Source organism: Piliocolobus tephrosceles, chromosome 6 (assembly GCF_002776525.5).
Source record: "Piliocolobus tephrosceles isolate RC106 chromosome 6, ASM277652v3, whole genome shotgun sequence".
Classification (NCBI taxonomy): domain Eukaryota; kingdom Metazoa; phylum Chordata; class Mammalia; order Primates; family Cercopithecidae; genus Piliocolobus; species Piliocolobus tephrosceles.
In genome coordinates, this window is record NC_045439.1 from 588,546 (window position 1) to 604,422 (window position 15,877).

Sequence of the window (15,877 nt, forward strand, 5' to 3'; positions counted from 1 at the left end):
ATGTCTGGTACTTAGCATCCGATTGCTGCTACCTTTGGCTTTGGCGGTTTCGGGCGGATGTCCTAGGGCCACTCAGGCTGCTGCAGGCCTGGGAGGGGACGTGTCAGGGATGAGTAGTATTGCGGGCTGGGGATGGACCCCAGTCTGTGGAAGGAGCTGAACTGTGGCTAGTTTCAGGTGGTTGTGAATAGAGCTGCTGAAACGATTCATGTGCAACCCTCTGTGTGAACATACGTTTTCATTTCTCTGGGAAACTTAGCTATATGTTTAACTCTATGGGAAACTGCCATGAACTGTTTTCTGATGTGGCTGTGCCGTTATGCATTCTCGCCAGTTGCCCCATATCTTCACCAGCACTTGGTGTTGTCGAGGTTTTTATTTTGGTTGTTCTAACAGGTGCGTGGCATCTCATCATAGTGGTGTTCTGTATTTCCCTACTGACTGGTGATGTTCTACCTCGTTAGGGTGCTTATTTGCCATGCCCGAATCCTCTTTGTTGAAACGTGTGCTCAAGTCTTATTTTTTATTTATCTTGAGACAGGATCTCACTCTGTGGCCTAGGCTGGTGTACAATGGCCCAGTCATGGCTCACTGCAGCCTTGAACTCCTAGGCTCAGGCAGTTCTCCTGCCTCAACCTCCTGAGTAGCTGAGACTACAGGTGCATGCCACCACGCCGTGTAATTTTTTTAAATTTTATTTTATTTTATTTTATTTATATATTTATTTATTTTTTGAGACGGAGTCTCGCTCTGTCGCCCAGGCTGGAGTGCAGTGGCTGGATCTCAGCTCACTGCAAGCTCCGCCTCCCGGGTTTACGCCATTCTCCTGCCTCAGCCTCCCGAGTAGCTGGGACCACAGGCGCCTGCCACCTCACCCAGCTAGTTTTTTGTATTTTTAGTAGAGACGGGGTTTCACCGTGTTAGCCAGGATGGTCTCGATCTCCTGACCTCATGATCAGCCCGTCTCGGCCTCCCAAAGTGCTGGGATTACAGGCTTGAGCCACCGCACCCGGCCAAATTTTATTTTTAGTAGAGACAAGGTCTCTATGTTGTCCAGGCTGGTCTCAAACTCCTGGGCTCAAGTGATCCTCCAGCCTTGGCTTCCCAAACTGCTGGGATTACAGGCGTGAGCCACCACACTCTGACTCTCATTTTTTATTCGGGTTGTTTTCTTATTGTTGAGTTTGGAGAGTTCTTTGTGGATTGTAGTTACAAGCCCTTTGTTGTATATGTGATTTTTCAAAGCAGAAGTTTTAACTTTTTTGTTTGTTTGTTTTTTTGAGACAGAATCTCACTCTGTGACCCAGGCTGGAATGCAGTGACACAATCTCGGCTCATTGCAACCTCTGCCTCCCAGGTTCAAATGATTCTCGTGCCTCAGCCTCCCAAGTAGCTGGGATTACAGGCGTGCGCCACCTCACTTGGCTAATTTTTGTATTTTTAGTGGAGACAGGGTTTCACCATGTTCGTCAGGCTGGTCTTGAATGCCTGACCTCAAGTGATCCGCCTGCCTTGGCCTCCCAAAGTGCTGGGATTACAAGCCTGAGCCACGGTGCCTGGCCTAAATGACCTAGGTTTGTATAAGGTGTGCTTCGCAGGCTGAGGCTCATTGTTTATGTGGAGGTCCCAATGTTTCAGCACCGTTTGTTGAAAGACTGCCCTTTGTTCACTGAAGGCGTTTGCCCCCTCGGCTGCGCTCACTGGGCCCCTCCGTGCAGGTCTGCCTCTGAGCTTTGTGTCCTGCCCTGTTGATCAGGTGCCGTTTCCTTTGTCAGCATTAGACTTTTTTACTGTACCTGTTATATTGTCCTGAAATCAGATATTGTGAGTCCCCAACCTTTGTTCTTCCTTTTTAAAGTTGTTGTAGCTATTAATTTCCCTTTCCCTTTTTAATTTTAGAGTAAGTTTTTGCGTATCTATAGGTCACATATTATTATCTGAAATGCTTGGGGCCAGAAGTGTTTTGGATACCAGATTTTTCTGATTTTGGAATATCTGCCTTATAATTACTGGTTGAGCATCCCTAATCCAAATATCTGAAATCTGAGATGCTCCAGTGAGCATCTCCTTTGAGCGTCGTGTTGATGTTCAAAAAGTTTCATGTTTTGGAGCATTTATAATCTCAGATTTTTTGATTTGGGGTGTTCAACCTGTACAAAAGTCCTGGTGGGGTTTTCATTGGAATTGCATTAAACCTCTTGATAAATTTAGGGAGATCTGACATTTTTTCTTTCTTTCTTTCTTTTTGAGACGGAGTTTCACTCTGTCAACCAGGCTGGAGTGCGGTGGCGCGATCTCAGCTCACTGCATCCTCCGCCTCCCGAGTTCAAGTGATTCTGCTGCCTCAGCCTTCTCAGTAGCTGGGACTACAGGCGCGTGCCATCACGCCCAGCTAATTTTTGTATGTTTTTTAGTAGAGACGGGTTTTCACCATATTGGCCAGGCTGGTCTTGAACTCCTGACCTCTGATCCCCCCACCTCGGCCTCCCAAAGTGCTAGGTTTACAGATGGGAGCCACTGCGCCCGGCCAACAGTTTTTCTATGTTGAATCTTGTAGTCCATGAACACAGTGTATGTCTACATTCATTTAGGTTTTCTTTGATATAGACTATCAGTATTGGGTAGTTTTCAGCATACAGCTTCTGGGCTTTTCTTTTGAGATGGAGTCTCGCTCTGTCACCCAGGCTGGAGTGCAGTGGTGCGACCTCAGCTCACTGCAACCTCCACCTCTTGGTTTCAAGTGATTCCGGTGCCTCAGCCTCCCGAGTAGCTGGGACTACAGGTGCACACCACCACGACTGGCTAATTTTTGTATTTTTAGTAGAGACAGGGTTTCACCATGTTGGCCAGGTTGGTCTCGAACTCCTGACCTCAAGTGATCCACCCACTTCAGCCTCTCAAAGTGCTGGGATTACAGGCATAAGCTGCCATGCCCGGCCCTCTGGACGTTTTTTAGATATGTACCTAAAATCTGTTAGGAGTTATTGTAAGTGGTATTTTTTAAAATTTAGTTTTCAACTCTTCATTGCTTGTTTATAGAAACATGGCTGCTTTCTGTGTGTTACCCTGTTTCCTATGGCTTCGCTAAACTTACCTGTTAGTTCTAAGACTTTTTTTTCTTTTCTTTCTTTTTGAGACGGTGTCTTGCTCTCGTTGCCCAGGCTGGCGTACAATGGCATGATCTCGGCTCACTGCAACCTCTGCCTCCCGGGTTCAAGCGATTCTCCTGCCTGAGCCTCCCAAGTAACTGAGATTATAGGTGCCCAACCACACCCAGCTAAGTTTATGTATTTTTAGTAGAGATGGGGTTTTGCCATGTTGGCCGGGCGATCCACCCGCCTCGGCCTCCCAAAGTGCTGGGATTACAGGTGTGAGCCGCCGCGCCTGGCCCCTAAGAGTTGTTAATACACTCCTTGAGTTTTTTTGTTGTTGTTGTTTTGTTTTGGGATTTTTTTTTTTGAGATGGAGTGTCGCTCTGTTTGCCCAGGCTGGAGTGCAGTGGTGCAATCTGGGCTCACTGCAGTCTCCCTGTCGCGGGTTCAAGCAATTCTTCTGCCTCAGCCTTCTGAGTAGCTGAGATCACAGGAGCCCACCTCCATACCCGGCTGGGTTTTGTATTTGTAATAGAGATGGGGTTTCACCATGTTGGCCAGGCTGGTCTCAAACTCGTGATCTCAGGTGGTCCACCTGCCTTGGCCTCCCAAAGTGCTGGGATTACAGGCACAAGCCACTGCACCCGGCCTTTTTTTTTTTGAGACAAAGTCTCACTGTTGCCCAGACTGGAGTGCAGTGGTGTGATCACAGGTCACTGCAGCCTGGAACTTCTGGGTTCAAGAGAGCCTTTCAGCTCAGACTCCAGAGTAGCTAGGACTACGGGCATGCGCTATCATGCCCATCTAATTTAAAACATTTTTTTTTGGTGGGGGAGACAGGGTCTAGGGTCTTGCTCTGTCACCCTGGCTGGAGTGCAGTGGTCATGGCTTACTACAGTCGTAACCCCCTGGGCTCCAGTGACCCTCCCAGCTCAGCCTCCTGAGTTGCTGGTACTATAGGCATGCACCACTGTACCCAGCTAAGTTTTGTATTTTTCTTGTAGAGATGGGGTTTTGCCATGTTGACCAGGCTGGTCTGGAATTCCTGGTCTCAAGTGATTCTCCTGCCTTGGCCTCTCAGAGTTCTAGGATGACAGGCATGAGCCAGAGCCAATTTTTTTTTTTTTTTTTTTTGTAGAGATGTGCTCTTGCTTTGCTGCTCAGGCTGGTCTCGAACTTCTGGCCTCAAGGCATCTTCCCACCTTGGCCTCCCAAAGTGCTGGGATTAGCGGTGTGAACCGCTTTGCTCAGCCCTGGATGTTCTGTTGAGGGTTCCTGCTGATGCTTGTGTGGGGTATTGGCCTGTAGTTTTTCCTGTAGTGTCCTTGTCTTGGATATTAAGGTCCTGCTCCTTATGGAATGGGTTGGGAAACGTTTCCTCTTCCGTTTTCTGGAACAGATTATGTAGAGTTGGTGTTCTTTGTTTCTGAAATGTTTGGTAGAATTCACCAGTGTAGCTGTCTGGTCCCGGAGGTTTCTTTCTCAGACGAATCTGCACTGTGGTTTCGGCTTCTTTCATCACTGCGATTCTAGTTGTATTTGAGATTCTGTGTCTCACCTGGGGTGAGTCAGCCGCTTGTGTTTGGAGGAGTTGGTCCACTTGACTTAGTGGTTGAATTTGCCCAGAGAGTTGTTCGAAGCATTCCCTTATCCTTTTCATATCTGTGGGGTCCACAGTGGCCTCCTTTTTCCTTTCAGATGTTGGTGTTTTGTGTCTTTTTTCCCCTTTGTCTCTCTGGCTAGAAGTTGATCAGTTTTTTTTTTTATCTTTTCTAAGAACTGGCTTGGGTTTCATTGAGTTTTCTATCCTGTTCTTCTCTCCCCATTGTCTTCCATGCTCATACTCCCTGGGTATCTTCCTAGGACTGCTGGGCACAGAGTTTGCAGCTGTGTCACAGTTGCCAAGACTTTGTTTGATGCCTGTTGGGATGATAACAACAGTAATAAAAGCAAGTTGTCATGGCAGCAGACGCAGGGTTTCCCGGGCAGGCACAGTGCTAAGTGCATTCTGCCCTTACTGTGCCCTGCTGGGGAGGACGGTGATGTGGAGCAGTGCAGAGCTGGAAGTCTGTTACCCGGGCGCTGTCAGAACAAGCTCAGAGCCAACACTGTCAGGTGGCCCCAAGACACCTTTGAGCCCTGGCACACTCTCTCGAGGGAGGGGCAGGCCCAGCAACCAACTGTGGTGGTCCTGGGGGATGTGCTGCGAGGCGGTGTGTTCCTAGCACCTGGGGACCGGCACAGGCGGTGCCTGGGCCGAGAGTGGGAAGGAGAGAGGGCATCTGTTGCTCTGGGCAGCCCCTCTGTCTCCCAGGCAGTCTCTCTAGGTGCCCACTTGGCATCCTCCCTCCCTCGTCACAGTGGTGATCACATGGGGCTGGAAACCTTGGTGGCTTCTCAGTTTCCCTAGCACACAAGTAGGCCCCGGTTGCCCCTTGCTCCAGCTTCATCTTGAAAGCTGAGCTTTCTCTTTGAGCTGTCATTTTCTAGGTCCCAAGGCCACTGTCTTTCCTAGGTGTCTTGCCTATTAATTGAGAACTAAGCCTGACACAGCCTCGTAGTTTTACTTTGGAATATTTAACTAAGGCATCAGGGCAGGTGACCAGAGGCCTCAGGAGAGTCCCAGGAGGGTCCTGACCTTGGAAGCCAGGCCCCACGGGGGAGACGACACTGGTGCTCCAGTGTCCCGGGGCTGCCCGAGCAGAGACTGTGCAGAGAGAAGGTGGGTGTCTGAGGACCGAGGCTCAGTGTGGCTGGAGGGGCCAGGCGGACGGTGGAGTTGGGACTGTTGGCCTGGGGCCTTGGCAGTGCCCTGAGGAGGTCGTCTGCTCCACTGAGGCAAGGCGGGACTTCCCTGTGAGCCCACCTCAGTGTCCTGCGCTGTGTGTGCCCTGAGGCTTCCCTCTGCCAGCAGCTGATGGTAATGGCGCCCACACCCCGGCCCCGCAGGCAGGAACTCGAGCACCTGGGAGCCCCCCACACCAGGCATCCCGGGCTCCTGCTTGCCGGGGGTCCCTTGTCCTCCTGCGCAAGGAGCAGCACACCTCAGTGTCACCAGAACTTGTGGTTGTGGGGCGCATTTCCCATGATCACAACTTTCCGTGGCTTCACAGTTAGAACCTTGAAGCCGGGGTGTCCGTGAGTGCTGCTGTTTTCCGTTTGGGGTCCTGATGCAGCCAGACCTACTTTGGGACATGGCTGCATGTCACCCGGCACTGGCCCTGGAGAGGGGCACAGGAGGCGGAGCTGCCCTCACCTGCTGGGAAGCTCCCTTTGCCTCAGCGAAGGATGTGGCCAGCCAGCCTCTTCCTGTGGCCTGGGGTTCTGAGCATGGGCCTGGCCTCCTGGTGGGGCTCTGGTCCCGAGAGTGGAAGGCTCCGGGCTTCTGCCTCTGCTCCATGACCCTCAGAACCCTAAATTGCGGCTGAAGGTACCTACCCTCAGGAAACGGGTGGATTCTGTCCCGTTGGCATCTGGGTGAGAGAGGAAGCCGCTGGTTAGCCTGCAGCATGACACACGTCCTGTTTTCCGTAACCGAATTGTAATCACTACAAAACCAGCTCCTCAGCAGTGGCCTGGGGAAGGGGTCTGGGCCTGGGAAGGGGTCTGGGCTTGGAGAGGGGGTGTGGACCTGGGAAGGGGTGTGGGCTGCCGTGCCCGACCCTGTTTGTCAGTGCTCCTCCCAGATGTCTGATGCTGCTGCATCCAGCCCCACCAGTAGGCACATGTGTACCTGGGTCCCCGTCCCAGCACTCAGGGATGCACTTTGGTCTGGTCCAGCCTCCTTTGGGCACTCAGCTGTGGGACCCCTGAATTCCTCTCCATCCATTACTGCCCAGCCAGCCAGGCCTCCTACAGGTATGTCCCCTTAAAAAGAAGTTTCCAGCCAGGTGTGGTAGCCCCTGCTTGTAATTCCAGGATTTTGGGGAACCAAGGTAGGAGGATCACTTGAGGTCAAGAGTTTGAGACCAGTGTGGGCAACATAGTGAAACTGTCTCTACAAAAACTAAAAAAAAAAAAACAAAGCAAAAACAAAAACAAAACCCAAAATACAAAAATTAGCTGGGCACGGTGGTGGGCGCCTGTAATCCCAGCTACTGGGGAGACTGAAGCATGAGAATCGCTTGAACCTGGGAGACGGAGGTTGCAGTGAGCCAAGATCGTGCTATTGCACTCCAGCCTGGGCGACAGGAGCGAAACTCCATCTCCAAAAGAACAAACAAAGAAAACAAAAAATAAGAAAACATTAGCTAGGCATGGTGGCACAGGCCTGTGGCCCCACCTATTTGGGAGGCTGAGGTGGGAGGATTCCTTGAGCCCGAGAGGTTGAGGCTGCAGTGAGCCACTATAGTGCCCCTGCACTTCAGCCTGGGTGACAGAGTGAGACCCTGTCTCTTTTTTCTTTCTTTCTTTCTTTTTCTTTGAGATGGAGTGTCTCTCTTGTTGCCCTGGCTGGAGTGCAACGGTGTGATCTTAGCTCACTGCAGCCTGCGCCTCCTAGGTTCAAGCGATTTGCCTGCCTCAGCTTCCCAAGTAGCTGGGATTACAGGCATGCGCCACCACACCTGGCTAATTTTTGTGTTTTTAGTAGAGACAGGGTTTCGCCATGTTGGCTAGGCTGGTCTCAAACTCCTGACCTCAGGTGACCCACCCACCTTGGCCTCGGAAAGGTCTGGGATTACAGGCGTGAGCCACCACACCTGGCCAGACCCAGTCTCTTAAAAAAAGGAAGTTTCATAGCAGCAACAGAAAGCCTTCAGTTAAATTTGTTTTTTTCTGTTTTTTTTGGACGGAGTCTTGGCTCACTGCAACCTCTGTCTCCTGGGTTCAAGCAGTTCTCCTGAAACCAAGCTCACCCCGTTAAGTTAAATGAGCGTGTGAGTATTAAAGGTTATTGCTTTCCCATGTTGGAAGAATCCTGGAGTGAAATGGACGACAGTGCTATGCTGGGTCTTTCAGGACATGGAGGGCCCCTGGCCCGCCTTTCTGTCTGGTGCACGGTATGGGGTGTTGCTGGCTTTGTCAGAGCTCAGAGGTGCCCCTGCAGCCTCTGGCCCTCTTCTGGCTCTGGTGGAACCGCAGGTCCTCCCCTGCTGTCCACAGGAGGGCAGTCTCAGCCAGGCCCCACAAGACCTGGCCCCTTCCACACGTTAGTTCCAGCTAACAGGAGCTAGCACATATTTTTTGTTATAGAAATGCACTCTGGAAAATATCACATGTTTTTAGAAGTAGAAGGTATCGTGGCAGTTTCAGCCAGAGGTGGCACTTTCCTCTTTCACCCTCCCTGTGGGTTAGTTTTCTCAGGTTTCACACTGTCTGCATGTGTCCTGTGCGTGTGCCTGCAAGTGTGCACACACCAGGGTGTGGGGGAAGCAGAAGCCAGGAGGCGCTCCCAGAGCAGGTGCAGCAGCATGGCCCCAGGGAGGGTGACCGTGGTGTTGGGGTACAGGGAGAACAACACAGGGACAGGAAATAGAGGTCCTGGGGTGTGAGGAGGGGACAGGAGGCTGGAGGGTGCAGGAAAGAGTGATGGAGGAGGGAGGGCAGACGTGGCAGGTGGAATGTGGAGCTGTGAACGCACGCAGCTTTGCAGTGTGTTGTGGTGCAAGCTGATGGGCATGGGTCGAGTGAAGAGATTGCATGAAACACAACCAGAATCGAAATCATCACTGTAATTGAGTGTGTCATCTCACTGTGGCCTTGTTCTGTCAGAAGCACTCCTGCTGGCCACTGTTCCTAGGCAGGGAAACGTGGCTATATTGGAGGCTGCACGGCGTCCCCTGTTCTTGGAAGGTGGGACTACAGGGGCTTTCCATTTATTTATTTACTTTTGAGACAGAGTTTCATTCTTGTTGCCTAGGCTGGAGTGCAGTGGCTCGATCTTGGCTCACCGCAACCTCCGCCTCCCAGGTTCAAGTGATTCTGTTGCCTCAGCCTCCCGAGTAGCTGGAATTGCAGGCATGTGCCACCACACCTGCCGAATTTTGTATTTTTAGTAGAGACAGAGTTTCTCCGTGTTAGTTAGGCTGGTCTCGAACTCCCGACCTCAGGTGATCCAACCACCTCGGCCTCCCAAAGTGCTGAAGTTACAGGTGTGAGTGACTGCGCCCGGCTGGCTTTTTGTAATTTGATCATTGTCCTTTTTCTAATGCAGTTTATTATATGCATTATTTATTAAAAGCTTTATATACACTAATTAGAATATGCGAGACTGTCTCTCAAAAAAAAAAAAAAAAACAATAAATAAACACTGCTCACGAAACAACTCTGAGGGAGGGTCGGAGATGCAGGCACCTTGAGCTCAGCCTGAGGAGGCCTGGGCCAGATTTCTGCAGAATTTAGAGTTGGCTCATCAGTGCTGCTCAAAGCCCCCTTATTCCAGCATGGGTCTCCCCTGAGCCCTGCGTTGCTCCCTGGCCTGTCTTCTGGATTCTCATGTCAGCAGGCACCTCACTGTGGCACTGCCAGGACCTCTCTAGCCCCCACAAGGAGACACCACTGCAACCTGCTCCAGTTTCTCTTATTTTATTATTTTTTGAGACAAGTTCTCACTGTGTAGCTCAGGCTGGAGTGCAGTGGTGCCATCACAGCTCACTGCAGCCTCCACCTTCTGAACTCCAAACCATCTGCCTGCCTGGTCTGGGACCACAGGCATGTGCCACCACACGTGGCTAATTTTTTTTTTGGTAGAGATGAGATCTTGCTATGTTGTCCAGGCTGGTCTTGAACTCCTGGGTTCAAACAGTCTTCCTGCCTCAGCCTCTCAAAGTGCTGTGATTACAGGTGTGAGCCACCACGCCTGGCCTGTTCTGGCTTCTTTTCTTTTTCGAGACAGGGTCTTGCTCTGTCACCCAGGCTGGAGTGCAGTGGCACGATCTCAGCTCATTGCAGCCTCGACCTCCTGGGCTCTAGTGATCCTCCACCTCAGCCTCCTGAGTAGTAGGATCACAAGCAGTTGCCACCATACCTGGCTGATTTTTTTCAGTTTTTTTTTTTGTAGAAATGGGTCTCCCTGTGTTGCCCAGGCTGGTATCAAACTCCTGGGTTGAGCAGTCTTCCTGCTCTGGCCTCCCAAAGTGTTGGGACCACAGGTGTGAGCCACCATGCCCGGCCACTCCTCCAGCTTCTTTTTTAAATTTATTTTTATTTTTATTTTTTGAGACGGAGTCTTGCTCTGTCGACCAGACTGGAGTGCAGTGGCACGATCTCAGCTTACTGCAACCTCCGCCTCCTGGGTTCAAGTGATTCTCCTGCCTCAGCCTCCCGAGTAGCTGGGATTACAGGCACCTGCCACCATGCCTGACTAATTTTTTGTATTTTTAGTAGAGACGGAGTTTCACCATGTTAGCCAGGATGGTCTGGATCTCCTGACCTTGTGATCCACCTACCTTGGCCTCCCAAAGTGCTGGGATTATAGGCGTGAGCCACTGCGCCCGGCCCTGCTCCAGCTTCTTGAAGGCCACTAGGTTTGTGGCAATTTTTATGGCAGCCACAGAAAACTAGTACATAGATCCCAGTTGTGACAACCCTGGCAGTCTCCAGGCACTGCCCCCATCCTGGCACCACCTTTGTTGGAGAGGTCTGTGCTCAGTGCCGGCGCCCCTGCTGCCAGCTGTCCCTGTGGCCACGTTACCCACCAGGAGGCCGGCTCTGGGCCTCAGCCTGAAGGAGGCCCGGGCTTTGCCTCTGCTGCCACCAGGGAAAGCTGAGTGCCACCTGACCCTGTTCAACTCTGAGTTCCTGGACAGGCCCAGCAGCTGCCCCTTGATCTCTTCAAAATTTTCTTGGCTGCTCTAGTTCCTTTTTGCCTCCAACTGAACTTTAGAATCATTTTACTGGAGTCTTTAAAGAGTGTTGTTAGTATTTGTTTGGGATTCAGTTACATTCACGGCGAAGCCAGAGGCCGTGCCTGTTCTGCCTTGTCTGTGCTGGTAGCCGCCCCTGGGTGACCCTGAGGCCTCTGCCTCATGCTTTCCCCGCAGGGCCTGGCCCCAGGCTCCATCGATTGGCTTTCTGTGTCTGCATCCCATCCTTCCAGTGTCCTCCGACAGGCCCTGCACACTTGCCTTCCCCAGGTGGCCAAGGTTGTCTGCGTGTCCCCTGATTGCAGCAGCCTCCAGTCCTGTGTCTGTGTTTTGTCACAAATGCGCTGGCCCCTGTGCCAGCCACAGGGCCGACGCTGCGGAGCGGGGGGCACTTTCCAGCTCCCCCATCTTTGGGCATGCCTGGGGCCTCACCTCACTGTTCTCGTTGGAAGATCGGGCTGCAGTGTTCGGGTTGGTGAACCTGGTGAACAATCCGCATGTCCACCTGATGTGCCAGGCCCAGGTCTTAACCCCGAAGCCCTGCAGGGCAGAGTGTGGTGGACGTGGTAGGCATGCTGTTAGTTGGCAGAGCTCTAGAGTAGAGTGCCCAGCAGGTTCAGCTGCAGCCTCCCGGTGCATTCGTGGACTGAGGCGTGGGGGCCTTCTGCAGACTGGCTGGTTGCAGTGCCTTGGGGCACATGGGATGGTACCTGCATCCCCTGCAGTCCAGCAGGGAGGTGGATGCGTTCACATGTGGTCACCATGCAGGAGTGACATCTGAGTGGGCTGGCCTGGGGCACGGGGGAGGGCCAGCCCACACTGTGTGCACACCACTTGCAGAGGTTTGGAAATACATCTGTGCTCTCACCCGGCAGCTGTGTGACAGAGTCCACTCTGGACTTGCAGTGTTTTAGGGACATGGTTAGAAAATGCAGAAAGTGCCTGTAATCCCAGCACTTTGGGAGGCCGAGGTGGGCGGATGACAAAGTCAGGAGATCGAGACCATCCTGGCTAACACGGTGAAACCCCGTCTCTACTAAAAATACAAAAAATTAGCCGGGCGTGGTGGTGGACACCTGTAATTCCAGCTACTCGGGAGGCTGAGGCCGGAGAATGGCGTGAACCCGAGCTTGCAGTGAGCCGAGATGGCGCCACTGTGCTCCAGCCTGGGCGACAGAGCGAGACTCCGTCTCAAAAAAAGAAAAAAGAAAATGCAGAAAGTGCAGTTGGCCCACCCTCAACCCTACTGGCTGGGCAGAGTGAGAGGTGCTTCCCCCACTGGGGTTCCTGGCTCAGTAATGGGGGTGTGGGGGGCCACCCTGCTGCTTCCCCCGTGAGTGCTGACCCCCGCTTTGCTTTCGCTTTGTGTCTGTGGATGTCATGAAAGGGTTGTAAATGCAGATCTTCTCCAGGTTTTGGCTGATCTGTCTTTTTTGTGTTGACAGGTGCTGGCAAAACCCCGACTCTGGGTGGCGGCTTCCACGTGAATCTGGGGAAGGAGTCAAGAGCGCAGACCCTGCAGAACGGTATTTCCCACCATGGATGCCGCTGAGCTTGCGGCGGGTCCCAGAGATGGGGATGGTGGTGCTAGGGTGGGGGGCAGTGACTCAGCCGTGGACCTCATGGCCTGCCACTTTCTTGTCACCCTGCACGCCCAGCGCAGGCCGCCTTCCAGGAGGAATTGTGCCCTGAGTCCCCTCCTGCATGTCCTGCAGACTCGGCCAGGGCTGCCTGGGGAGAACCCAGTGGATCCCGCAGGGTCCACAGCCATTGCTTGCTGGGCTCAGTGAGATGGAGGCAGAAACAACACATTTGTAGCAGTTGGATATTGTAGTGACATTCTCACTGCGTTTTGTCAAAGTGCCAGTTCACCACAAACTGGAGAAATGTCTGCTAGGTTATTTTTCTTATGATTGAGTTGAAAAAGTTGTTTATGTATTTTAGATACAAGTCTTTTATCGGATGTGTGATTTTATGTATTTTAGGTACAAGTCTTTCATCAGATAGGTGATTTATAGGACATTTTCAGCCATTCTGTGTGTTATTTTCATTTTCTTTTGTCTTTTTATTTTTCACTGGTATCCTTTGGAGCATGAATGTTTTAAATTCTGATAGTGTCCAGTTTACCTATTTAGTCTCTTGATGGCTGTGCTTTTGGTATCATAACTAACAAATGTTGCCTAATCCAGTCCAAATCGTGAAGATTTGTGCTTACGATTTTTTGGAGTTTTGTGCCTTCAGCTCTTACCTGTAGGTTTTGATCCATACTGAGTGTTTGCAGGTGATAGAAGGTAAGGGCCTACCTTTGCTCCTGCACGTGGAGACCCAGTTTTCTCAGGATCGTGTGTTGTAAGCACTGTGTTTTCCCAGTTGGCATCCTCTTGGTGCCCTCGTTGAAAATCCATTGGCTGTAAACCTGAACGCTTATTTCTGGATCTTCAGTTTGGCTTAGTGACTGCGTGACGGTCCTGGCGCCAGTTCCACGCTGTTCCGGACACCGAAGCTTTGCAGTCAGTTTTGAAATCAGGAACTGTGAGTCCTCTCACTGCTCTTTTTCAAAAGTGTTATGTTGCCTGTTTGAAGTCCCTGTGAATTTTGGATCAGCTTGTCAGTTTCTGCCAAGAAGTCAGCGGGGATTTTGACGGGGATTATGTTAGTCTGTTGGTCATTTTGGGGAGCACTGCCACCTAAACAGTGTTACGTGTTCTGACACCTGAACACAGGATATCTTTCCATTCATTTGGGTCTTCTTTAATTTGTTTCAACAATTTTAGTAGTTTTCAGAGTACAAGTTTCATACTCCTTTTGTTGAATGTATTCTCAGTTGATATATATTGATCTTGTATCTTGCAACCTGGCTGAACTTGTTTTTTACTCTTAAGAGTTTTTTAGGCCGGGTGCGGTGACTCACGCCTGTAATCCCAGGACTTCAGGAGGCCGAGGCGGGCAGATCATGAGGTCAGGAGATCGAGACCGTCCTGGCTAACACGGTGAAACCCCGTCTCTACTAAAAACACAAAAAATTAGCCGGGTGTGATGGCAGGTGCGTGTAGTCGCAGCTACTCAGGAGGCTGAGGCAGGAGAATGGCGTGAACCTGTGATGCGGAGGTTGCGGTGAGCCAAAATTGTGCCACAGCACTCCAGCCTGGGCAACAGAGCGAGACTCCGTCTCAAAAAAAAAAGAGTTTTTTAGCGGGTCATTTAGGATTTTATGTACAAGATCGTGTTATCTTTCCTTTCCAATCTAGTGCTTGTTTTTTGTTTGTTTACCACGTCGAATAGCAGTGGTGTGAACAGGCATCCTCTTGTCCTCGATCCTGGGGAAGCATCCAGTCTTCACCATTGAGTGTGAGTTGGCTGCGGGTCAGTCCAGGCAGGGATACCGTGTGCTAGGACCTCTTCGGCTTCACTGTTGCATTGAGTGCACTCTCAGGAATGTGAGGACCACGTGAGGGATCCTTGTGATCGGTGCAGCCATGTCCCGCAGCCTTGGTCTGCGTGCTGGAAGGCGGTTGGGACAGGTGGAACATCTCTGTGTGGACAGCACGTCACCCTGGCCGTTTTCTCCTGTACCATCTCCAGGAGGCTGGGCTCTTGAGCACCTGCCTCTGCTCCTGGCTTCTGCTGCCGACGGGTGGCCAGCACCGACACGCCTAGCCTGGCAGGGGTCGTTGGGCTTGCAGTGATCCTTCACAGCAGAGTGATTGGATCCTTACGCTTCCGTTGTGCTTGTTTCCTTACCCCGCCATGGCCTTACTAGTAGAGGAGTACAGTCCGCGCCTTTCTTCCTGACTGCCGGCGTGATTCTTCTGCAGTAGAGAGCAGTCTTCTGTGTGAGTTCAGTCTTCTGAAATGCTTTGAGCCGTGCTTTGTGGCCCGGTGGAAGGCCAGTTTTGTGGAAGTGCGTGTGTGTTGGGCACTTGAATGCATTTCCTGCAGGAAGCCGGTGCAGTGCAGCGCGTCCCTCCTTCTCCCCATTGGCTGGTTCTCTTGTCTGTCACCGAGAGTGTGCATGAAGACCTGGCACAGTGACTGGATTTGTCCTCTCCTGCCTATAGTTTTGTCAGTTTTTTGTTTTGTCTGTTTCAAGACTCTTACTGGCATGCACATTTACAGTTCCTCCAGGCGGAGGCTGGGCTGCACTGCCCAGGGGCACTCCTGACCTTCAGGTTGGGGCCCAGCTCTGCCCACTGCTTCTGGTGCCACCAGGCTATCTCCTTTTTTTCTTCTACTGACTTCGAGATTTTCTCCTTATGAAGAGCTTTGTTCTCCACAGAGAATATAGTCTGTATTTTCCCAAAAACTTGTGGTACCTTTACTAGAGTTGGTCACGCCTCAGACCTAAACAAATTGCAAAGAGTAGTGTCCGTGCAGACACATGCATTGCAATAAGATTGGAAACCAACAACAGAGAAAGAGAAATAGCTCATCTGACCTTTCAAAACCCTTTAAATACCTTTGGTTCAAGAAAGAAATGAAAACGGAACATACAGCCTCCCTAATTAGGGGTGAGTGTCAGTGCAAGTTGTGGCTGTGCAGGCCCAGGAGGCCCCGTGGACCCTACTCACTGTGTGGGGGAAGCTGCAGGGCCCCCACGCCTGTTGAATCTTACTGGGGATGGGTGGTTCTGGGGTACCCTATGCCGACCTTCGTACCTGGGCTCCTACCTGGGGATCTGCGGCCACAGCCCAGGTACCTGCGGCAGGGGCCATGCCCTGCTGCTGCCCACTCAATGAGCTGTCCCACCCACCTGCCCTGGGCCAGGCACCGCTCCTGCCTGGGTGGGGTGTGGGGCTGAGGGAGGCTGTCAGTCCAGCCCCTGTCCTATTTCCTGCGGACTTTCGCCAGAGTTGTCCCTTCTGCTGCCAGTCAGGCCCCCTGCTGTGGCAGTGATGCCCTTCTCTGCCCTAGGCGTCAGGCCTACCGTTCCTCTTTGCTGTCCAGTGTAGGGGTCAGGCCCGCCGTTCCTCCTTGCTGTCC

General features: G+C 51.8%; 1 protein-coding gene across 7 annotated transcripts in view; it reads left to right on the forward strand.

Annotated features, from left to right (window-relative positions):
- Positions 1–15,877, forward strand: part of BRF1 (BRF1 RNA polymerase III transcription initiation factor subunit) — a 78,613-nt gene that overhangs the window by 1,187 nt on the left and 61,549 nt on the right. For 5 of the 7 annotated variants that reach the window (XM_026447504.1, XM_026447506.1, XM_026447505.1 and 2 more), the window contains exon 2: positions 12,343–12,423. In XM_026447504.1, the coding sequence (XP_026303289.1) occupies positions 12,343–12,423 (81 nt within the window). Of the gene's footprint in view, positions 1–7,887; positions 7,970–12,342; positions 12,424–15,877 lie in introns of those variants that run through there. The other 2 variants (XM_026447508.1, XM_026447509.1) reach the window with 2 other exon arrangements.